This window comes from Opisthocomus hoazin, chromosome 6 (assembly GCF_030867145.1).
Source record: "Opisthocomus hoazin isolate bOpiHoa1 chromosome 6, bOpiHoa1.hap1, whole genome shotgun sequence".
Lineage (NCBI taxonomy): Eukaryota > Metazoa > Chordata > Aves > Opisthocomiformes > Opisthocomidae > Opisthocomus > Opisthocomus hoazin.
In genome coordinates, this window is record NC_134419.1 from 53233925 (window position 1) to 53257739 (window position 23815).

Genomic DNA, 23815 nt, shown 5'->3' on the forward strand with positions numbered 1-23815 from the left:
CATCCACCATTTTGTTGCCCAGGCAGTTGTTCCAAACCTTTATACTCTGCTTGTCTTGGTAGGCTGAGTATCTCAGTGTTGCCAGGAAAGAGTGTTACCTGGTGCTCTTTGCATCCTAGGATATTTATTAGTGTTGAAAGAGGCCATGAGCATATATGTCTTTGGCTGTGAAAATGAACAATTGTTAATTCTTGTTTGTTTCCTAGCATGTTTTTAATGGAGCTGTGATTGTATGTGGTGACGTTTGGCTACTCCTATTAACCTGCTTTTTCTAACCAAGCCATAGCCCTCCTTGCTTGTTGCTTTCCTCTGAGTTACTCATTTCTTGCTCTGCATTTTGTTCAGGCCCACAACTTCCAACTTACTATCATCTTCCCAAGAAACATACTCAGCTTATGTGGGGCTTTATCATCAAGTTCCAGTTCCTTCTCCTTACTTTTGCTGGGTGCACCACTAGGAGAGCGACAGTTCTGTTATTTCTCAAATCATCTATTATATCTTACAAAAATAGCTTGTGTTACCTCTTCTTTTAGCAGGGCAGGTCTTTGCAATGACAGAAGTCTGGATATCTAACCCTCTAGAAAAGCATCCTTTTTTTGGCAAGCTGTCAGAGCAAGGAGGAGATGGTATGGTTACACCCAGCAAAGAGAACTCATGTGTTGCTGAAATTATCTGCCACTGAGAGCTGATCAGGCAAACGTTGAAAATGCAGGTGTATGTGTTGCTGATTTCACCTTGTTGTGTCTGAAATGCCTGTGAGCTTGGCTATGATTCCCAGACTATTTCTTTTTCACTACAAGGAAATGAAGGGGAGGAGAGAAGAGGACGGAGGTACAGATTGGTGATGGGCTACCTACCCACTGGCTCTGAGCTGCAGCGGTAACAAGAAGCTGTGCAGATCTGTGCCACGGCTTCTTTCCCACGTGTGAGTTAAAATAGTTAGCAAAACACTGGCATTCAGAGCACCTTTATAGAAATGGATGTGGACAGTGCTGCTCTCCTGTATGCCATAGAAAAACCTCTCTGCAGGCTCCCATTTGAATGGGTTGGTTCACATTTGAAGTGCTTCATACTACAACAGCTAGAGATTTAATAATAATGAAGGGTTTTGTTGTTTTGTTTTTTTTTTTTTGAAAAAAAGTAGTGCTAGGGTATATTGTTTCATAGATCTCACTTCCAACATCTGTTTTCCAGTCTGAAGAGATGTTAGACTCGGTGGCCTGATTTCCCCTCTGACAAAAGGCTGTAGTGATAATGAGTCGTGTAAGAAGGCTGGACTGACTCTTCCTCTTATGACAATGCTTTGCTTGCCTGCTTCCCTCTGGGAAGGAGCAGCAAATATCCTCATGGATGAGGCGGGGGAGGGGCAGAGCAGGGCTCAGCAGCCCTTCCTCTCAACCAGCATCTCCCCACGCTGCTGGCTGTTTGCCCCACTCGTGGGATGGCCGGGCCTGTGTGGACATCGGTGTTTGGGGGTGTTCCTGGGCCACGCATCTGATGGGAAGGGGCTCCCCCCCCCCCCCCCCAGCAAACCCCTTGTCCGTAACTGCTGACCAGACTTTCTTCCAGCCCGGAGGAAAAAAAAAAGTATGATTTCAGAGGGTGTCACCTCCATTGCTGGTCGGGAGGCACGCGGTGTCAAACCGCAGCCTCCGCAAGTAACGGAGTAATTTGACTTTTCTCTCATTGTAGTCATTTCAGTCGTCGTCGTTGTTGTTGTTGTTAAATAACCCCCGGCGTTACCAGCCTGGCACGTCGACTGCGGCTCCCGGGGGGGCAGCTGGGGAGGGACGGCCGCCCCCCTCCCGGCCCTTCGCCCCCGCTTTCCGCGGGGCCGGGCCGGGTCACCCCGCAGCGCGGGGGGGTGGGTGGGGTGGGGGTGAGGGGGGTGGGGGGTGTGTGCGTTGGCGAATCCCGCTCCGGCCGCGGGGATCCAGGGCGCGTTTTGCCGCCTGCCGGGAGGGCTCGGTGCGGCGAGCGCCCCGCCGAGCCGCCCCCTCCCCGCTCCCTCCCGGAGGGTCCGGCCAGGGGCGACGCGCGCTGCCGCCGCCGCCCAGAGCACGTTTCGCGGCCCGGGGCTGGGCTGGTCGCGCCATGGGAGCCGCCCGCCCGCGGGGGCCCGGGCCGTGAGCCGCGGACCGCCAAGCCATGCCAGCGTCGCCCCTTCCTGTGAGCTGCGGGCCGGCCGCGCCGCAGCCCTGGTACGTGTGTGGGACGGCTCCCGGGGCGGCGGGGGGGGGGGGGGCGGCCGAGACCTCTGCTTTCTGACCCCCCCCCCCCCCCCCCGGTTTTTTTTACTTCCCCCCTTCCTTCCCTCGCTCAACTTCGCAGCGGGACGAGCCAGGGTGGAGTGGGGAGGGGGAGGCAGGGCCACCCCCGCTCCCGGGCCGGGAGCCCCGCGGGTCGGGCCCTCTCGAGGCGGGGAGGGAGGGAGGGAGGGAGGCGGGCGGGCTGGGGGTTATTCAAATGCAAAACGCAGTTTGTTGGCCCGAAAGAGCGAAGAAGTCCGGTCTCCCTGGCTGGGCTGGAGCGTGTTTGCTCTGCAGCGGCCAGAGCCTGCCTGGAAAAACCCGCCAGGCGAGAGAAACTGCCCGCAGCCAACCATTAAAGGGACCCTGCCCGACAGCCGGGGCCTCCGGCCAGCCGGAAGGCCCCTGCGGCCCCCCCCCGCCCGCCCCCCGCCCCGCAGACCGGCGGGCGAGGGCCGTGCGGCGGCAGCAGCCCCCTCGGGGGGTGCCCGGGGGGAGGGGGGGGGGGCGGCTCCGCGGGGGCGCTGCGGGTCCCCGGCGCTCCCGCTGGGGCCGGCCCCATTGTCTGCAGCCCCGCGGAGGGCTCCCGGGGTCGGGGGGAACGGCCAGCAGTGGGGCCGGGCCACGAGGAGCAGCTGCCTCCCCCCCCCCAAGGCGGGCCCTGCCTGCCCCTTCCCTTCCCCCCGCCTGCCCGGGAGGACCCGGCGGGGCCGCAGCCCCCGAGGTGCTGCCGAGTGCCCCTCCGGCCGGGAAGCCGGCGGCGCGGGGGCCGGCGGAGCGGGCCGGCCGTGAGCCTCGCCTGTCCTGCCCTGGAGGTGGGCGTCTGGAGAGCGGGGTGCTCCGCGCCCTGGCAGCTCGGCCTGTGGAGCAGCAGCCCAGCGTGGCGAGGTGCCGCTCCGTGAGGGAGGAGAGGGGAGCGGGCGTCTGGAGCGGGGCACCGGCACACCCGTGTCGGGGGCGTCTCTTTAAAGCCGATGGAGAAACCTGTGAAAATAATAATAATTAAAAAATATCGTCTTCCGAACAGTAGGTCTTCCCAGCTGCGCTCGGTACTGTTGTTAAGGTACTCTCGTGGAGAGGCAGAAGGCCGTTCTGTGCAGGAATCGCCTTGGTTTCGTTAACGCCAGTCAACACAGATCAGGAGCAGAGATTGAATCCAGAAAACGCAGCATTTATGCTTGGCCTGGGCAAAATCGGGCAGGTGGCCTGGTCAACCCTGGTCGCGGAGAAGGAGAAGGCTGGTGGATGCTTTCCAGAAGCGGTTTCTCCGGCAGCGCAAGGGAGGGTGGTGGCTGCTCTCGGGATGAGCGGGGCTCCGTCCTTCTGGGCAGGAGGGGTTTCTGCTCGGAGGAGAAGCGGGAGGGCTGGGTTGCGCAGAGCAGGCATTCGGGGGAGGATTCAAGGTGAGGCGCACCGGGGACCTTTCTGATATTTGTGGTTTCTGTAAGACCCAAGTCTTCACTGTGTAATAATTCAAAATCCTTACTGATAGCATTTTATTACAGCTGGCGTGCTACCCGTGGCTGTTAAAGCTGCCTAAGCATTTCCATCCTGCTTTCTGTTTTCAGTTACTTACATTTCAAAACACCTTTCAGGCTGAAATTTTCCAGGCTTAATCTTTGCCTGAAGGTTCTTCCCTCCACCTCCCCCTTCTTTTAATTGAGTTTGAGATAAGGTGGTTCGGTTAGTGTCTTTTTTTCTTTTTTTTTTTTTTTGTTAAGAAAAGGCAAACCCCTTGAAGAACGGAGTCAAATATTATTTAAAAAAAAATTCAGTGTTTAAAACAGCAAAAATGCAGAATTAGAGGGGCATATGGTTAGCTGAGGGGTTTTGCTTGCTTTTTTTATTCAGAAATATCTGGAGTGTTCTGGTGGAAAGGGCTTTCATTTGGTGAACCCTGAGAAATTACTTGGTTTTTTTTTTACTTTTTAGCATTCGCCCTATTAAGGTCAGTGTTTGGCTGCACTGCACAGAGGTTGAAGCAAGCGCGTGCTTCTGCCTGGGAGGATACTTGCACATGCGTGTGAGTCTTCACAATGGATTTTTGGTGCCAGTTGTTTGTCTGAGGCTTAGTCTGGTTTTGTGGTTTAAGCACGTGTGGTTCCTTGCCACAGTTTTTGTATTGTTCTAATAGAGCTTTCCCTAAACCAGGAGGGCTTGCTTTTTTTGCGGTATTTTTTTGTCTGTTTCAGTCACTGTGCAGGCTCCAAGGTGCACGCTGAAGTCATGACATTGCAAAATGCTAAGCATCGATGTCTTTTGCTGAATTCGTATGAGTGTGTGTTTTGCAGCTGTGTTCAGCTCCCCACGCAGCAGAGGGAAGTAGGATGTGGTGGCAGTCCTGCCTTATCCAGACTTATCCTCCAAGCACAGAGGTGGCCTTCCGGGTCCAGCGAGGACAGAAATTTAGGTGAAGGCCTTGGTGCTTGGCCTGCTCAACGTCATCTGGTGTTACTGGTGTCAGTAGGAAAAGGATTATACTTTGAGCATATCTCTTTGTGAGGTGGCATCCTGCAGTGCCTGTCCCAGATTTGTGGTTATGCTACTGGAAAGTGTTGACTTAAGTCAGGGTTTAGTATACGTGGATAAAATATGTCTTGAGTGGCATAATCCTGGAAAGTAAAGCAGAAAACCTGTAGTAAAATGGATAACAGTACCCTTGAGTGGCATGTGAGATCATAGAAACACCACTTGAAACAGGAGTGCAGGAGGAGAGGTCTGGGGGGCTGTGTGTGGGGGGGCCTTGGGGGTGCCTCTGCGGAGGGAGCTGGGGGAAATCCCACCGCGAGCCCTGGGAAGGGGGAGAGGCCTCTTTACAAGACTGTGCATGAAATAACTCATGATACTGAGAAGGCAGATGACAAGTTTCATTTTATTTCTTAACCAAAACCAAATGAGTACTCAAGGATTGAAGAAGGGGGAAAGGGAAAATTAATTCCCTCCTAACCCATTTCCCTTCTTTTCATATACAAAGTGTTGCACAGAGCAATCGGTAGATGCAGGGAATTAGGCAGGATTGAAAAGCAGGTTGACGTTGGTGTAGCTGGGAAGAATATGCAGATGATATGACATAATCATGAAAAGACTGTGAAAAAAGCTTTTGCACCTAATGTGAGGCTCAAATTTTCTAATGTCTTGTCTTCTCTGGTATCTCTTGCGTATTCCTCGCTGGAAGATGAGATGCCTTTCAATTCAAAGTTGTACATCTGAGCATGTGTGACAACTTCTAAGTCAAATTGTGGCCCTTATTACATGGGACTTGCGTGTTATGAAGTGGCTTTTATGACACCTTCCAGGTCTTGTTTCCCCACCGGGCCAATCTCAAGTGACTTTTGAAAAGATACTGAAATAAAATGTATTAAATTAGTGCATCTGACTGTAGTGAAACCAGGCTCAACTAGTCCTAGCTGTGTCATTTTTTTTTTTCCCCATGCAGCTGTGTTTGTTCAGGGGTCACTTGTTGTCTTTCATGATGCCATAAAAAAGGTGCCACCATTTTATGAGAACACGTGTTTATCTCTTCCCCCTCACTGTCATCCAACCAGAATGAAGTTACGGAACAGAATCTTGATGGACACTACCTCTAAAAGGAAAACTTGCTTTATTTTTTTATCCTTTTGTGTAAAGGGAAAGTAAATAAGAAAAGCGGGGTGTGTGTTTTATTGTTTGTTTACTTGCTTTTTTTCTGGAGGCATTCAGCACTGTGGGGTTAAATTCTCCAATTACTTTGTAGGCAAAATTCTCATTATAATTGTTTGGAATTTTGGCCAAGATGGGACTAAAAGATTGAGTCCTTGATTAGCTTTTTTAGCAGTATTTGTTAAGGATTATAGCAGTCGGTGGGATTGCTTCAGATTTATTACTGTGAATGAGCAAAACTTAAGCAACTGGCCTTAAAACCAGCTTTCAGCTTTGCACATGAATTAGAAGAGATAAGTCAGCTCAAGTAACAAACAGCTTTGGGATGCACTGTTATTATATAAGGCAGTTCCCCGCAAACCTTTCTGTACCTGTTACCTCTTTTGCTTCATAGAGACGCTTGCCCTCTGCTCTCAGGGAGGGTATGGTATGTCCCACCTGATGTGGCTTTTGGAAGAGAACATTGAAGTAAGTTTGTTTCTCACCAGAACAGTGGAAAACTGCCAAGTTATTATATTGCCCCATGAGGTTTATGTTTGATAATCCTGCTAAGTCCACATAAATATTTTTGAAATATAATTAATTTCTTGCTATATGTGACCAATGTGATACAGCCATTTGTTGTCATTAAGAAGTGACATGAGGCAATTTGCAACTGCTGCAGGCATGAATAGAGTCATTACCATTGCTTTAAATGGAAGAGGGATGGTAAAAAATTTCCTAGTGTTACAGAAAAAAAAACTTGAATACTGAGCTTGTAGCTACCTTGGTCCTGAATGTGGAAGAGTAGACAAAGAAGTAACAATGTAATTTAGTTTTATTAGACACTGTTTAAAAAATGTTAGACGGCTTTTATCTAGCCGTTGAAGTTACTGTGGCAGACTGGTATTCATCAAGACTATGGGCTTTCTTTAAGGGAAGCAAAGATCTCTTGCTCACAGGCACTTCTCACAAGAGCTTACAGTCACCTTGGGGGTCAGGTGCTCAGAGTTACAGACAAATATAAATGAAGTCAAGTACTTTTTGGGGGGGACACGGGGAACTGGGGACTAAAATTTTCCTTTAGGGATCTGTCACCCAGATCTCTTCTGAAAAACGTAAATTCACTCCGGTGACAAAATTGAAATAAAATGGATAAAACTGTTGCTGTTCTTGTGCGCCTGTATTGTCGTCTCTGAGAAAGAGAAATACTAGCAGCCTTTGCCATCTTCTTTAATGCAGCAGTTAAATGTCAGTCAATTTCCTACAAATATCAACGTTCCTTGTTTACCAAGAAAAAGGGAAGTCTTCAGCCACTGGATGTTCATAGACTCTAACTTTGGCCCTGAGAAGAAGCAACACTTTGGCTTTGATACTTTTCTACATTCTTGCCAGACAGGTATGTTTTTCTGTATTAAATGAAAAAAAAACCCGGGACTGTCTTGCTTCTTCAGTCCTGAAGCAACCACATTGCAATTTCCAAAATGCAGGTAAAGATACATTATTATGTAATTATATTTTAAAAAATTACAAATTTGTTATAAATGAAGCTTCTAATTGATAATTTTAATGATCATGCTTCCCAGGCTTCCACAACAGCAGTGGCAACTGCTTATGTAGAGAAGTAACGTGAGCAAAGCATTATACACATGCAGTATCTTGAGAAGTCCAGTCTCTGTTTCCACTCCAGATCTCCTGTTTTCTCTTGTCATTCTGCTCTTCTTCTGTTTCAGGGCTGATAGAGAAAAAAAAAAAAAAGTCTTCAGTTCCCCTCCTGATTCACGCAATCTCATGTTGCCTGGCCCTTCGTGTTGTTTGCTTGCTTTCTTCCTTGCTGTCTTGCCTGTAGTCTCTGAAAGTAGCTCGCATTTCCTCTCCTGCCACTGTTATGTAGGGCTGACCGCTAATGGCTACAGATGCGCTACCTGCTGCTTGCTTCCAACTGGTTTTGCAGCCCTCCAGGCTGTCCTTTGGAATGAGGAGCCCAGTCTCTGTCAAAACCACTAGAAACTGGGGAAGCTTTTTGTGGGCTGCCGACAACTATTTCATGGACCTGCTGACATGATGCCAGTGCCCTCTTTGGCACTCAGTTCATGGAGTGAGTAGTAATGGCCATGTCCCCCTTCCGCCACGCATCTCCAGAGAAGGGCAGGGGGAGGAAAGCACTCGGATTACCTTCATTTCAGCCAAGTGCTTATTTTGCTGTTTCAGTGTCTGACCCATCTTATATAGAGTGCTTTTGCGGGAGCTGTTCAGGTCTCTTCTGTGGCCTTTGAAGCATCACCCACAGTTACAAAACAACTACGCGTGTCTATTTAGTCTCTCCATGTTGGGTGTTTTGCTGTGATGGAGCAGGGATGCTGTTAGCTTGTTCATTGTGTGTTTGCTGGGCATTGTTTTCTGATCTGACCTTACAAGTGTGTTTAGCCTTGTCTTGTACAGCAGTGCTGGCTCTAAAATGGTACTTGAATGTGTGGAAAAACTCCTGTCTCAGTAATAATGTTCATCTGATAGGTAATGTGAAGATGTGATGCAGAATAATCACAGCATGTTTAGGCAAGATGCTTGGTTTATATGTTGTAGTGCACAGGATCAGTCAGCTTACTACTGCTGAACAAACGAGCTAGGCTTCAAAATGCTTTAAGCTATCTGAAAGGAGTTTGGAGAGTTATTGTTAGCCTTGGTAGGTACTGTGGCCACTGGGTAGCCTGCTCAGGGCTGAGACAGTCAGAAACAAGCTTGCTGTCAGCGTGCTGGTTTGGGGAGCGGGAGGAACTGGTGGTCCCACACTGAGGGGCTGTGCGTGTTGGCCATGCTAGACCATTGCCTCGGCGGGCTAATGAGCTGATCTTGACACAGTGCAGCGGTGTTTGGTGCGGATAGTTGTCAGCTTTCTGCACCCCTTGTGCTGTAGGTATGTGTTTGTGGTTGGGGGGGAGTGTCTGTTCTGCTCGTGGAGCCTGCTCTTCATGTGCCCCGTGCCTTTTCGTGTGCCCTACACTAGCCAAACCTGGCTGGTGTAGTACCATTAAACATTTCTGGAGTGTTAAGCAGACTGGGCTGCACTAGCGTAGCTCTCCCCACCTTCAGCAGAGCTCACACCAGGTTGTGGGTGAGTGCAGCCTCCGTAACATCACACTGGTGGCTGCAAGGTGGGGTTGAGGTCATAGGAAGGAGTGGTGGTGTCAGGAGCCTGGTAGCTCCCTACTTGCCTTTTCTGCTTCCTTTAGAAGCAAGGATTCCATTTATTTCCTTTTTTTTTTTTACTTCCTTTAGCGGGCAGGATTTTAGACATCATCCCCATGTTTCTTGTTCTTAGTTTTCCCATCAGTGGGATGCAGGTGGCCTGTAGATGACTAGATTTTGGCTTAAGGAATTCAAAGGAGTGACGACAAAGGGAAGGCACCCTCCTCCCTGAGATCACAGAGCATCTTGCTCTGGCTCCATCTGCTCCCCTTTTTGGCTGCTCTTGCCTACCTATCTGATCTGTTCAGACAGCTACATAAAGCTTTAAAAGCCTTCCACAGGTACTTAAAAAGAGCTGTGTGCTTAAGAACTATGTACTTATGAGAATTGCTTTACGTTTGAAAAACCCCAGCGCATCTTGAAGGAAGTTTACTTGGAGCACGAAGAATCTCTTGTGTCTTCTGAGATGACTGAGTTGTATTTGGGGAGCTGGGAGACTTCTGCACCCTGGTTGTGTTTCAGGACAAAAGCTTAGGACATATGTGTGGTATTTGTTGAAGGTAAATATGTGAGTACTCGTAATGATGAAGCAGAGATGACTGCCTGCGTAATACATTGGATATAGGTAGACACGACAGAATCAAGGCCTGCAATGTAATGCAGTGCACCTGTGTGTTATTCTGGGAGATAACACTGAGAAAGGCAATTCTTCCTTGGTCCAGTTTCCCTGTAACACCACAGGTTAGACATCTTCAGGGAGCTAGCTACCTCTCCCATTCTATTTGGAATTGTTCCATGCTGGGCAGCCAGTGGATGGTAAAAGAATGGGAGATGCTCTGGTGGTGGTGTATGAGTGCACTCATGTGAAATAAATTCAGCTTTGTTCTTTTTTTCCTGAACATCCATAAGGTTGTGGATGTAAATTTTACCTGTTCTTACTGAAGGGGAGGGGTGGTTAATGAACTATTAACAGGGTTGAGAAAAGTCAAACTACTTAGAACTGACATAAAACAGTAAATATGTGATGTTGCCTGGTTATTTGAGCTCCATTTGCTTCTTCATTTGTCTTACAGGCATTTAGGCAAGCTTTCAGTTTTGCAATATACTAATACCTTCAAGGCTTTTGTGTTAATTGAGCATAACATCCAATACCAATATTTCTTATTCTACCTTTGTATTTTTAAATATTAAACATGTTCAGTTTAATGTACGTGCCCTTCATTAATTAGAATTATATTAATGCTATTTTATGTCTTGTTCTGTTTCAGAGTAAACGCTGTATCACCAGAGAGAACAGCAATGGGAGTATGCAGTTTTCTATTGAAAATTTCTCTCAAGAGCTCATGATTTTTTTCCATCTCTCCTCTTAACATTTCTGCTACTCCGCAGACATGGCTCACCACGCGAGGCCTTCCAGATTAGTCAAAAAGGAAGAGTTAGGCAAAAGGAAAACTAACCAGGGCAAAAAGAAGTCTAGCCACGTGAGAAAGAAAACCACAAAGACTTCCACAAAAGCTGTTAGTTCTGGAAAAGGCAAAAAGCCAGCGCAAGAAAAAGATGTTAAGAAAAAACAGCAAGAAAAGAAACCAATCATGAGCTCTTCAGGTAGACTTCTCAGGAGCAGTGTAACCAGAACCTTGTCTGGAGCATCTTGGGTGAGTTTGGAGAAAGCTGACAATATCCTCTTTCACAACCAGGATTCTTTCAACATCAATGGCTTTACAATGTCACTCCGTAACCGATCGTTCTCCCGTAGATTGTCCCAAACTCCAACCATTGCAAAACCCAGGAAAGCTGCAGCACAAAAAAGGCTAGAAACAAAGGAAAAACATGAACAAGAAGCCCTGACAGTAGTCGAAGAAAAAAATGTTGAAGCAGGCGAAAGAGTTTTGAAACAAGATTTAGCACAAAATGAGTTAGCTCCTCTGCCTGTAGAAGATACTCCGTGTAGTGCAGGCGAAGAGCCTGCTACCATGTGTGCCAGTCAAGACAAAGAGGTAGAAATACGTGAAACAAATGACTCCGTTTCAAGCGGTCAGGTAACTGAAGACGATACAGAAGCGTCAGAGGTGAAATACAAGCGTGAAGACATGCCCTGTCAGCAGACACCCAGTGATCTCGATGCGGGTAGTTTGGCTGAACCATTTGTTGAAGATGCTGCGCTTGTGCTTCCATCTTCTCCTCCTGACTCCAGAATCACCTCTGAATCATACTCGAAGGTGTGTGCGGAGGCTTCCTTTGATCTGGTGCCTAACAGTAAAGAACCTGACTCCAGTTCTGTCGATACCTCAGACCTCAGCTCAGCAGTACTGTTAGAAGAGTCGGTCCCACTTGCCAAATCCCACATAGAAGCAGAGTCGGACCTGGTGCTACCTAGTGAAGAACAAGACTCAAATTTTGCATCTATAGTTACCTCTGAGTTTAACTCACAAGAACGTTTATTAGAAGATGCAAGCTCACTTGCAGAATCCTGCTTGAAGGCAGGCAGGGATTTGGAGTGTGAGAATAAAGACGTTGGTTCAAATCCCAGCTCTGTAACTGCCACTGAATCAAATTCGTTTTTACATTTTGAAGGTGCGAGCTTGCTTGCAGAATCCCACATGAAACTGGTTGTGGATTTTGTACCCGTTCACAAAGAACTTGACTCAGATTTGGATTTGAGCTGTACAAGAAAGAATTCAGAATCTGACTCAAAAGACATATTTGCAGTATGTGAACCAGTTTCCAATACCTCTTTAAACAATATTGAAGTGGAGGACATTGAGCAGCTTGTTAAATGTATTGATGCAGAGACATTAATTTTGAATTCAGGTTATGTCCCCACTTTATCTCCAGATTTAGAAAAAAACACGGTCCATAAAATCTCTGGTGAAAGCTCTGAAGATTTTGTTTCAGAGTTGCCTTCAAGCACAGAAATCTCTGCTCTTGCCTTAGAAAAAGCCATAAATGCAGATTTGCCAGCTGACTCAAGACTGCAGCATAATGATTATTCATCACAGCTGGGAAGAGTCGGAGTAAGCTTGAATTTGGTTCAGGACAACGTGAGCGACAGCACTGAAGCAACTGAGGCCTCAGGGCCATCCTCTCTTAAAAATCCAGCTGGTGATTACCCTGTTCCATATTCATCTCTGCTCCCTATGCTAGAGAAGAAGAAACGAAGGCGTTGTGGAGTCTGTGAGCCCTGTCTGCGGAAAACAAATTGTGAAGAATGCAGCTGTTGCAGGAAACGCAAAACTAGTCACCGGATATGTAAGAAGAGAAAATGTGAAGAACTGAAAAAGCCACCACCGCCAATCACGCTACCTTTTGAGGTAAGCCAGAAAGGTTGCAAATTAAGTCATTCTTTTGAGGCTTGAGGTGCATCTTAAAATTCTGCAAAGGGAAATGCTGGTCACCATACAGCTTCAGAGAGCTTAGGCGTACTGTTGGAGCTAACAGGTTGTATATTAACTTTCTCTTGTCATCTATAGAGGTATAGATTAAAGTGAGCCGGAGTTGTTCTTGTTCCTGCTGCATAAATGAATAAAATCAGAGGTAAGTATGACTTTAGCTCTGTGTTGCAGATACTGGTATATTGGCCAAAACAATGAATTAATTGAGAGCATAAAGAGATGAGAAGGATTTAAGTGCAAAATGTGGGGAGGGAGGGGAGTGAGGGTAGTCTTAGGAGGCTGTAAGTTCTTAGGGAGGGGGTCTGTATTTCAGAATACTTAAGGTTAAAAAGTGAAGAGAGGCAGGCTGTTTGCTCTTTAATTCAGCTAAAATAATTTGCTTGTGATGACAGATTTGGTGGAAATAAAGTTTAAAAACTTCAGGATCAAAAATGTAGCTGCATTTCCCCTTTCACATCTCTCTGCCTTTCTAATTGTCTATTCTTCTGTTTCTCTCATTTCATTTCTCCTGCCTGTCTCCCTTTGTCTTTTACCACATCCCCCATACATACTTTCTTTTTCTGTGTTTCTTACCCATTTTTCTGATCCATCAGCCTTTTGTAACCCAGGTCATTACTTGTGGAACAAAGAGGAGGGGAAAAGACAATCTGTATGCCCCTGTGATAACAGCACTGACCTTCTGAGAGATATCAGTTCAAGATCAGGCTTTAAATCAGGTAAGTAGGGAGTTGAACATAGATTTCCCACATCCCAACTGAATTCCCTGACCTCTGAGCTGCAGAGTTAGCCTCTGCAACCTCCACGTCCTGCTGGAAGCATTCTGCTTCTTATGATCCAGTGGTACCCGAGCCACGGAGGGGAAGACACTGTCTTGGTGGTTGTCACTGGGACATTTGCCTTGGGATGTGGGAAACTGAGGTTCAAGTCTCTGCGCCAGCTTGCACTGTGAGTGGAGCAGTTCACGCTGGGGAGAATGCACCTGCAAAACCTTTCTCGATAGCAGTTTCATTAAAACTGTGTGTTCTTACAGCAGGTAGAAATTCCTATCAGTTGCAGAGATGTCAGGAGACCTCCTGTTTTCACCACTCTCTGTCCTGTGCTTACCAGGGTTTGCAGAGAAGTCCGTTCTGTTTTTAAGGTAGGCAAGCAGAAAGGAAAGTCCTCTAGCAGTGAGGGGATATGATATATTCCCCTTTGTGGGGGAAGTATATTTGAAGTTGTAATTTTTAGGGAAATAGGTTTAAACAGCTTGGCTCAGAGTTCATTCAAGAACATCTCTGTGTCTCATCTACTCCTAAATGCTCTTTAAAAAAAAACAAAAAGTGAGGGGAGGGACAGCTATAATGTGACTTAAGATATGTAGTAAGACAATAAAGGGGATGGAGACTGATCCTGACTTTTTACAGCAAAAGAGTAGTGACATTATGTCCTTTTGTATATTTAGTCAGTGGGATTCAAGAAGCTCGTGGGAGAGAATTGGTGGAGTTGAGGTAGGAAGTGACCTAAAAGCCATGTTTTAAAAAGGGTTTTGGCAGGGCTGGTGAAAGGAAGCACTCCAGCTTTTCTGTCAACCTTTGTTTTCCAGGCTAAACATACTTCTTTTCTTGTTGCTCAGGCTGACCTTCTCCTTGCAGATTAGCTTTGCCCCCTTCACCTTTGTCCTCTTTGGGTGCTCCTTTTGCTTTCTTTATGAGAGATTCCTTGTTGTTATTCTTTTCTTTGGCAGCTTTTTTTTGGTGTGCTTTTATTAAACTGGTCACATTTTGTACAATGCATTTAGAGCTGCACCAGAGGCCGCCTTCATTTCTCGTTAAATGTCATATGAAGTTTCAGAGTAGTGCATGGAGGAAATGAAGTATTCCTGACATTTAAGAACATGTCAGGTATTTTCTTAGAAAGCTGTGTTTGAATGAAACCCAGTGCCTTTTCAGATATTCCGAGAAGCAACCCTTGTCTCATTTGTAATCTCTAGAAATGGTGCTTTGAGAAAACGAAAGAGGAAAATATTTCTACAATCTAGACATGTTAGAGAGCTCTTTAAAGATGTTGTGATACAGGGGGAGGTGTTGGGGGATGGGAAACGCCATATCACTCTGTTCAGCAGCTATCCTTTAGATAAGATAGTAGCACTCCAGAAGGGAATCCCATTGTGTTTTCCCAGACTGGTAGGATTAGGACTGCAACAGCTGGGGTTTCTATGGCAGTAATGTGTTTCAAACAGAGGGCAGCTGGGGAAAAAACGAAACTGTAGATCTCTGTCCATGGTATGGAAAGTGAACATAGTAATTAAGGGAAATGAGATTGGCTTCAGTGCATTTCTTGTTCGGCGGAGTTGTGCATCTCTCTCTCATGTTGGTGGAATGTAAGCATTTTTTGGAGGTGATTCACTGGGAGAAGGGTGTAGGGGATAGACATGCTCTGCATGACCATAGTTTAAATGTTGTTGTTTTGCCTTAAAGGGAATTATCTCTTTTTGTGCTAACTAAACAATGCAAAAGTCACAATGAAGTCATTGAGAGCTCTGAAAATTAAACAGCTGCAGGATAGCCGGTGCAGGCGTCGGCAGTCCATGCATACTGTTTAAAAAAGAAAAAGTATTGGTTTTCCTTAAGAATTTATGTGGATTTACGGTTACAGGGTGTAAGGCCTGGCTAGTAGAAGCCATGAATGGAGAATGAAGTGCATGTTCCAACACACATGCCCATGTGTGCACAAACATTCAACCCTCAGAGAGTATCCACTGCATGTTTGGAGCTGGTATTAGTTACGTTACTGTTATTGTCATTAATTCACACATAATCCAGATAAAGATTTGAAAACTGTATTGGACTTGAAAAATACCACTTAAAAATAACATCCCCATAAACCTTCAGTGATCGTTTACCTTGCTGAATATAATGGCTTTTGCAGGGACGTGACATCATGAAAGTCTGGATAAAGCATTGTGAGCTCTAGTTCACAGCCCCTGTGCGTAGCAGTGGTGTTGTATGTAGTGCTCCTCTTCCTGAGCGATTCACGCGGTGGCTGGCTGGTTAGGAGTTGGCAAAGAAAAATTACAAAATATGTAGAGGAAGAAAATTTTTGCTCACTGAATTTTTTTGTAAGAGCAGCCTGGAAATAAAAATTGTAAGCAAGCTTTGCAAAGAAGAGGAAAAAGGCTTTGTATTGGGTTACTGTCCCTCTCAGAATGAGTAATGCGGGAATGCTTCACAGTGGGAAGAGCAGTTGATAAGCTTACGCACACGAGTGTGACGCTTCCACATTTTTGTCTTGTCTTTCCAGGACTGCTGTTTTCTGAAATAGTATAGCAGTTACTGAAGGCTATTTCACAGCTGTTTACTGCTGAGGAGCAGATTTCATGTCAAGAAGTGGTCTGCTTATGTGCCGTTGCATCGTCACGCGTGGTGAGGCTGTCAGGATGCGTTGCGATATGGGGCAAGGGTTTCTTTCGTGGGCTCAAAGCCAGCACATAGATAGGGACGGTGGTCCATTGTTTGTTTTATTTTCTCCTTGGAAAAAGGGTTCCCTTTTTGCACAGGTGGGTGTTGCAGATGTAGCAGCACATGCTCGGCATGAAAACGCTGCCTTCGGGGCACTTGCAGTCATCGATCGAGCTGGCTGTGGTGCCCGGTAGTTGTGCATGGTGTCGTGCTGGGCTCTGGCCAGGCAGTCGGGCTTGGCTCTTAACTGGCTTCCACCGCTGTCTGGGGCGTAGCCATAGCCCCAGCCCTGGCCCAGGAGGGTGCCAAGCTGAGCGGCTCCAGTTGCCAAGGTGAACTTGCAGGGTTTCATGACATGCCACCGGAGCTCCTCTTGCCCAAAAGGCCGTAAACGTACAGGGCTGCTGCAGAGCCACTGCGCAACCAGCGGCTGCGGGGAGCCCTTGTCTCCAAAGGCTGCCTTCTGCAAAGTGTGCTTGCATTTTAAGTTCCTGCCTGGGCAGGGAGCCCTCTTGGGCTGAAGGCATCTGCCAGGGAGAGCTTTAGCTGGTATTGGGTAACGGACCATGCTAGATTTAGTGGGACCTGGAGTCAACAAACTGAAAATAAAATCAGGTCACTGAGTGTAAGTTCGCTGGGTTGACCAAGGTGTCTCGAGACATCGTATTTAATAGCTGTAATCTGAGTAACATGGAAATATTAAATAACAATAAGGGCCTGCTTGCTTGTGGGTTTTTAACATGCTGCCGAAAACCCAGACATATTTAAAAAGGATGCTGCAATTAGAGTCCGTTGGGAACTTTCCAGTAAGCCATTCCTTGAATGGGAAATGCTGATTTAACAGAGAGCTTTCACAGCTACTATCTGTCTCGATGCAGCTGTTTTTTGGGGGAAAGTTTCTCAAGGTTCCAAACGAAATTTCTGCTTAAAACTTAAAAAGGGGGAGAATTATTAGAACAGCTTGGTGGTTAGGGCTTCTTGCCTGATGCAAACCAGGGGCTTGAACTTTGGTCTCCCCCATCCCATCTGTCTCCTCTTGAATTTTTGAAAGCTTTGCTCTGCTTTGGAGCACCATCAAATGTCGAAATCTCAAAAAAAATATAAGCAAAATGGAATTCTTGCTTTTTGGCCGGACCTAGTTATAATCAAGAAATTTAGATGCTGTGGTATTTATTTTACAATAGACTCCAGAAATATTGAAGCCAGTTAAATTTTAAAAAGAGTGCGCATAAAACCACTCCTCTTGAATTACGATACTTGAGAGTTTTTGTAAGGGGATGGCACACGGGCTAGAGGAGTTTGGTAACGTGTGGCAAAGATGAGCAGAGCTGTGTACAGCCTGCTGCATGGATGCAGGGCAGGGAGTTGGAGTAGTGCAGTTTATTCTAATTTTACACACACGTGCCCCATGGGTGTGTAAAATAATTACAACTCACACTTCTTTGCCATTCTCTGTGATCATGGGTGTGGACTATAATGCAGCCTAAATTAGAGGGAAATGGGTTAGTCTGGGGTCTAGTTATTTTCAGAGGATGCGTTTAAAAAGTTGCCTCTTCACTGCTCCTTATTTTCCGTGCCAGTTCTGACAGCTTTTAGGGAGAAATTTTTATTTTAAGAGGTTTGTTTCCTTCCATGTGTATGAGGACACATCCTAACAGGAGGGGAAACTGTAACTAACAATGAAACTTGAAACTACTGCCCAAGTGCTGTACCCTGTGCACAACAAACTGGGGACTAAATGAGAATACTGGGGCTTAGGTTTCTAAGCAAACAAATATTTTTTTAATGGTTTTTTTTCTGGACCGTAGAGCATCTTAAGTAGCCAAAACTGCAAAGAAGAATCAGACCACTGAGCGTATGTACCTCTCTTGTTTCTATTACGCTTAAAGACCCTTGCAGACTTGTAGAATTTTAGGAAAACATTATGAATCTGTACTTTTATTTTACCTACTCCTAAATCATGCTTACTACAGCACTCTGTTGCGACAACCAAGGAGCTTAAATACAAAGGTAGCATCAGAAAACAACACTGAGCAGCAGCCTGCTCTTGCTTGGCTGCCAGGCTGCAGGAGGAGTTGTGTGTCCACAGCTGAGCACGCAACTGATCTGCAGCAGTGACTGGACAGGAATTACACTTGTAATTGAGCAGTAGATAAAGAAAACGGTTTCAAATTTCAGTCTATGGCTGCTGAAAAGATGTTCTTGTAGTTTTTTCACGCGTAGTGCATAAATCCATGGCCAGGGTGCTGGTTTGGGTGTCAGCGGCAGGTGGTTTCAGTGGGTGCTTGGGTGGCTGGTGGTGTGCTAGGTGCCTTGTTACTGGTTTGTCGTCTGCGGTCAGCAAGCGCCCGCGTGATGGGTTCGGGCCTGGCGTGGAGACGCGTGGCAGAGCTGCGACCCTCTGCCTGCACAGCTGGGCGCCCCGTCTGCGGGCTGGCCTGTTCCCGCCGCAGCCGGTCTGCAGCAGGTGCTTTGCGAGGTGCTGCGGGGCTGGGGGGGACGCAGCCTGACCCCGCAGCACGGCGGAGCCCTCGACCCGGGGCGGTTTCCCCCGTGGGCGGCCGCTGCTGCGCTTCCCAGGCCAGGGAGAGCGTGGCCCCTCACCGGAGCCCCGCGGGACCCGGTCGCTGGCGGAAGGGGGGGGGGCTGCGTCCGGCCCTCTCCAGCGCGTCGCCGCGCGGTGCCCGCCTGCCTCGTGCACAGGCGTGCGTTACCGGCGCGCGCGTGCCCGCGCCGCCGCGTGTGCATGGGGGGCACGCGTGCGTGCGGGGGCCGTGTCCTCGCCTGACCCCGCGTGCGGCGGCCTTTGCAGAGCCGCGAGAGCCCGGGCCCGCTGCCCGGGTGGGTGCCCCGCGGCCCCCACTCACACACACACTCTCCTTCCCGCCCCCCCCCCCCCCGGGCCTGGGCCGTGCGCGCGCCTGTGCGCGGGCGCGCGCCGGCGGCTCCCCATCCGCGCGCGCGGCGAGTCCGTGCCGCCTTTTGCCGGCGGCCGTCGCGGCGCCCGCACAGGAGCCCCTTTGTTTGGGCAGGGCCGGCGCGAGCGCGGGAGGAGGCCGGCCGCCGGGGGGCGGGGGGGGGTGTGGGCGCGCGTCGCGGGCCGCGGCCGCCCCATTGGCTGGGGCGGGCCGGCGGCTGCGAGCGCCGGCGGCGTGCCCGCGCGCGCGAGCGCGCGCAGCCGCGCGGGGCTCGCGCCCGCGACGCCGCCTGGAGGAGGGCGCCGCTGCGGCAGGAAGCAAGATGGCCGCCTCGTGGGCGCAGCTGTGAGGAATGCGGGGCACCAGCGAGGCCGGCTCCAGGGGGGCGGCGGGGCCTCTCCCCTCGGCCCTCTCCGGCGTCGCCGTGCGTCGGGGTGGCGGTGGAGGGGCCGCGTAGAGCCTCTGCCAGCCCTCTAAAGTGCCGCACGTAAAGCATTCTGGGTATCTGAGAGATAATTGCAGTTTGATAATAAAATCGGAGGTGTCTGCCTTTGTGACCACAACTTATTCTGCAATTTGATGTTTTTTTAGGTTCTAACTGAAAACAAAAGACCTCAGAGGAGGAAGCAAAGAGTTTTAAAGGTAACCGACGATCGCTTTAATATTTACCCCCTCCCGATGTAAGCAGCGTTTTCTTGTCATGTAGATTAGGACACGGAAGGGTTAATTTCTGGGAAGCTGCGCTTTCCAGCCATTCAGGAGATTAACTAATTTTAAAAGCACAGAACATGTTCTTTTTTTCCTCTTTCTCTCCAGCATGTTGTGTATGTATTTGAATCTTTCTGCACAAGTCTGCAGACCAAAAAGTTCGCTTTCCATTGCATTGAAGATTCACTTTAATTTCCTCTGTTCCTAGTTTCATGCTTCCAAAGGTAACAGCTGAATGTTGGTGGGGTTTTGAGTATACAGATTTTATTGCATCGGAAATTTAATGCGAGAAGTCAATGTTACAGTGCAAACCAAATTAACAAAAGTGGAAATTTTATGCATATGTTACTGTAGTTTTGATTTCCTTTTTTCTTTGAACTTCAGAATACCTCAAGTGAAACTGAAAATTCTGTAAACTTACAACAGCCTTCAGTTTCACATGGTGACATGTTTCTTCAGGGTTTTTAAGATGGCTATCTTTCATAGTAACAAAAGATTGGTGTTTCGAATGGAAGTGTTTTTGGTTTTATAACAAAATACAGATTTCCTATACTCATGGGCAGTGTTTTTTAAAAAACGTAACAGGTAGCACATTGATCTTGTATCTTTCAGTTAGTCTTTAGAATATTTTGAATACAAGTCAGTCATTAATTCTGTTGTTTCAAACTAACATGTTGTAGGATGGATAGTGTGAGTAAGATGATGTAAGGTGAAGCTGAGGAAAATGAGAAAAAATATGTTGCTCTGTAGAACTATTCTCTTATACCGGCTAAATGTAATACAAGATAGTTTAGTATTGTTTCGGTACATTAAAATTGCAGAAGTTACTGGACATGGTGGATTTGATAAATGCTGAATGTCTATAGTGTAATTTTGTCTGAAAACATCCCAGTTTCTCATCAGTTTTGTCTTGACTGTTACATGTTACAGAAACTTGCTTAAAGGAGCTGTAAAAAGTAAAATTAAAGTATAAGATTAAGCAAGGAACAAATAACCTTATTTGACTTGTGAGTATGTCCAGCCTCAAGGGTGTCTTGTCTTTTCACGTGGGAGTAGTTGTGCAAACCAGCTTCCTGTATGCTAACAGTAATTGTACAACACTAGCAAGTGCTTTTTTTTTCTTTCATGAAATAAATGAATCCATTTAAAAATAAGTATTTTTCATAAAGTCATGGATATGCTTCTAATTGCTCATTAAATTACTGCTGCTTTTGTAACCTAGTGCATAGGTGTAGTTAAAACTTTAGTTTTTGTTTGTTCTATGTTTTGTGTGGTTAAGTTGATAGTAGTGTTCAAAATAAGGACTGTTTGTAAATGTGTCATTCAGCTTTGTAATGTGTAATCAGTATGACACCTGTCAAAGTGTGAAAAAGCTTTTTTTTTTGTGATAGGCAGACACATTTTATTACGTGCCTTGTCTACAGTAGGGGCTCATAGTGGGTCTTCAGATTTTGCTCTTTGAGTTCATTTTACTACTGTGTCTCTGATTTGATGGTGAGGCAGGTTGCGATGTAATATGATGCTGTTACTCCTCTTGTTTCCAGAAAGCCTTCTGAAGAGGTTTTTTTCCTTGGCACTTAAATGGAAAGGCTTGTCTGTTTTTGTGCATACGTAGTATCATATGCTAGTCATTGGACTTGTGTTTATTCTGGTTTGACTTTGCTGAATTGACTCTGCAGTGTTTCCTCTTTGGTTTTAGGTACTGTTCTGTGTGTTTTGTAGTATTTGTCTTTGCTTTGTGGTGCTGAAGTGTGCTTTGTAGGAGTTTATTCTCTTGCATGCACAAAGTAAAGCATGGTACCCCTGAAGGCATCTCATGAAACAGCTAGTTTGGGGTTGATGGCGTTGTCTTTAGTTTTTTCAAGGGGAAGAGGGAGGTTTGTCAAGTTACGTTTCATATCTCTGTCAGCTGCAGTAAACTTGTAAAAAGCTACATTATTTGAAGACTTCTTTACAAGAGTTTTTTTAGAAATATGATACTCTGGTATATGACCCTCTCTAACCTGTTTTTGGTGGGACTGCCGTGTAAGGTGGTATTGTCGTATCTATTGAAGTATAACTTGAAATTCTAATTTAACATGCGGTAGTGATTGAGGGCATCTGACTTGTGGCACTTTCAAAATTTTAACAGACTATTTCCTTTTTTTTTTCTTGTGTGCATTTTGCTTCAAATAGTATTGTAAACTTTCTTAAAGAGGACTTGTAGTAGTCTATTCCAGTAATACATGGAGTTAGTATTTCTCTAATCCTCCTAAGTCTGATAGATGCACATTTATTTACTTGGAGGGCTAGTGCTCTTTCTGCTTGGGCTTCTTAGGGCCAACATATTTACAAATTTTTCTGTGCAGGGTAAAAACAAGCAATGCTTTCCTGTTGAGAACAGATTGGACAGATATGAACATTAAGACTACAAAGATACATACTATTATACTGTACCTTTTCTTTACTATTTGTCACTTCCCACACTTGTGTTTTAGTGCTCATTTCTGGTTACTACAGGGGGAGTCATTCAGGAAATATTTCTGTGCCATAAGTACTGTATTAGGTTCTCCATGTTTATTTTGAAAGAACATGTGAAATATTGATCAATTCTAGCAAGCAAATGCTCATTGAAGAATGAGTCTTTGTGAGTTCATAGTAGTGGATGCTAAGGAAGGAATATGCTCACTGTTTTTCGTACTGTTTATATTGATTATTTTCCTCAGTTAAGCAGACAATTCTTTAGTTTTATTCCTGATAATGGAAAGTCTGTATAGAAGGGATTCATACTTAAAAATTCATTCACTTGCATTCCGCAAGGCATATTATACACCCTGCTTCACTTACTATTGTTTTCTTTTTATCAGTTTAGCAGTATTCTTACTCAGTGTGGGCAGTGCAATGCACCTCTCCTTAATGATGGGGAAATGTTTGCAGTCATGTACAAGTTTATTAAGACAGAGCTCAGAAGAATGGGATAGTTGAACATGGCATTGTGTTGTCACGGAAATCTACAGTTACCAAGTATAGACAGCAGTGGCACCAGTGGGGAAACCTCCCACAAATCAAGATACAGCTGATGAAGAAGTACAGTCCGTGGTCTTTCCACTAGGTTCTGTGGAGCCAAGGCTACCATTTGGATGGCTGCAGATGTTTGCTGTGTTGGTGGAGACTGGGGGGGAGCGGGGGGGAGACCCCCCGAAAAAAAAGAAAGAAAAAAGGGGGAGGAGACTGTGGGAAAGATCCAGAATAATATATGCAGTGCTGAGTGAGTATTATAACTGCATGCACATTCTTTGTTCTCGACTGATTCTGTTTGTGTGTTTATGCATAAACACTATAATGGTAATCGTGTGTGCCAGAAAAGTGCAAATGATGCTTGCAAAACTCTGTAAAATAACGTTCGGTTTAAGCCAAGCCGAAAGCCAGAGATGACTCAGTATCTAGAACTTTTGGTTTGTTTATAAACAGCATATTAGGAACCAGTAAAAGTTTCATTTCTAAGCTACAAATATATACTTGAGCACTATCTTAATTTTTCTCCTCCACACGTACAAAATGTAGTCTTTCTTATCAAAAACAACTTTAAAATGTAAAGTTGGTTTGGCAGACCTACTGTTGCCCTTTTTGTGATGCAGTTTTAGTTTTGCTGCTTGAAGAAATTAAAACCACACCTTTTTGTCAAGCTCATATACGTGTTAACAAGAGTTAAGGAAAGTAACAGCTAACGTTCACAATAATGCTCGAGCATGGATTGAACTGCTTTTGACCATTTATTCTAAATTATGGTGTATGTTTTTAGTGCAAAATGTCTGCCAGAATATTTAGCTGGAAGAAATTAAGTTTTATTACTTTTTTTCCCCTTTAAAATAAGATACGAGCAAGTCAATGGATCGAATTGCACTACAGTGGAATTTTACAGAGGAAGAAGGCAGAATGGTGTAGTTCAAGTTGGAAAGGATGTGCAGAAAAATCTTACCTTTCTCTTTGTGTTTTTTAAAGGGACATCATCACCTTGGAACGTATTCCTTCAGTAAATACCAATTAAAATTGGTTTGGGTACTGGTTGAAAGTGTCTGCCTATTTCTTATGTGCCTTTTTGCTCCCTTGTTTTGGTAGGAAGATCCTGCTTTTGCTATGTGAATGGCCCACGCAAGTTAGTTAACTTTTATTTTTAAAAAGAAGTAAGTAACTTAGCTGTTAGTTTAAAAAAATCTAAGTATCGCTTTCTGAAAGAAACGTTCTTCTAATTTTGACTTTATTTCCAGCTGCACAAGTGTCTTCCTAAATAGAATTAAATGTTTTTTGCTCTTCATAGGCTCATG

At 46.0% G+C, this 23815-nt stretch overlaps 1 protein-coding gene across 3 annotated transcripts in view; it reads left to right on the forward strand.

The window, feature by feature from the left end:
* The first annotated feature begins 2111 nt into the window (after positions 1 to 2111).
* The window catches only part of TET1 (tet methylcytosine dioxygenase 1), a 68024-nt gene continuing 46320 nt past the window's right edge, over positions 2112 to 23815 (forward strand). For all 3 annotated transcript variants that reach the window (XM_075423121.1, XM_075423122.1, XM_075423123.1), the window contains exons 1-3: positions 2112 to 2201; positions 10322 to 12364; positions 19395 to 19445. In XM_075423121.1, the coding sequence (XP_075279236.1) occupies positions 10445 to 12364; positions 19395 to 19445 (1971 nt within the window). In that variant the 5' untranslated portion in view covers positions 2112 to 2201; positions 10322 to 10444. The remainder of the gene's footprint in view (positions 2202 to 10321; positions 12365 to 19394; positions 19446 to 23815) is intronic.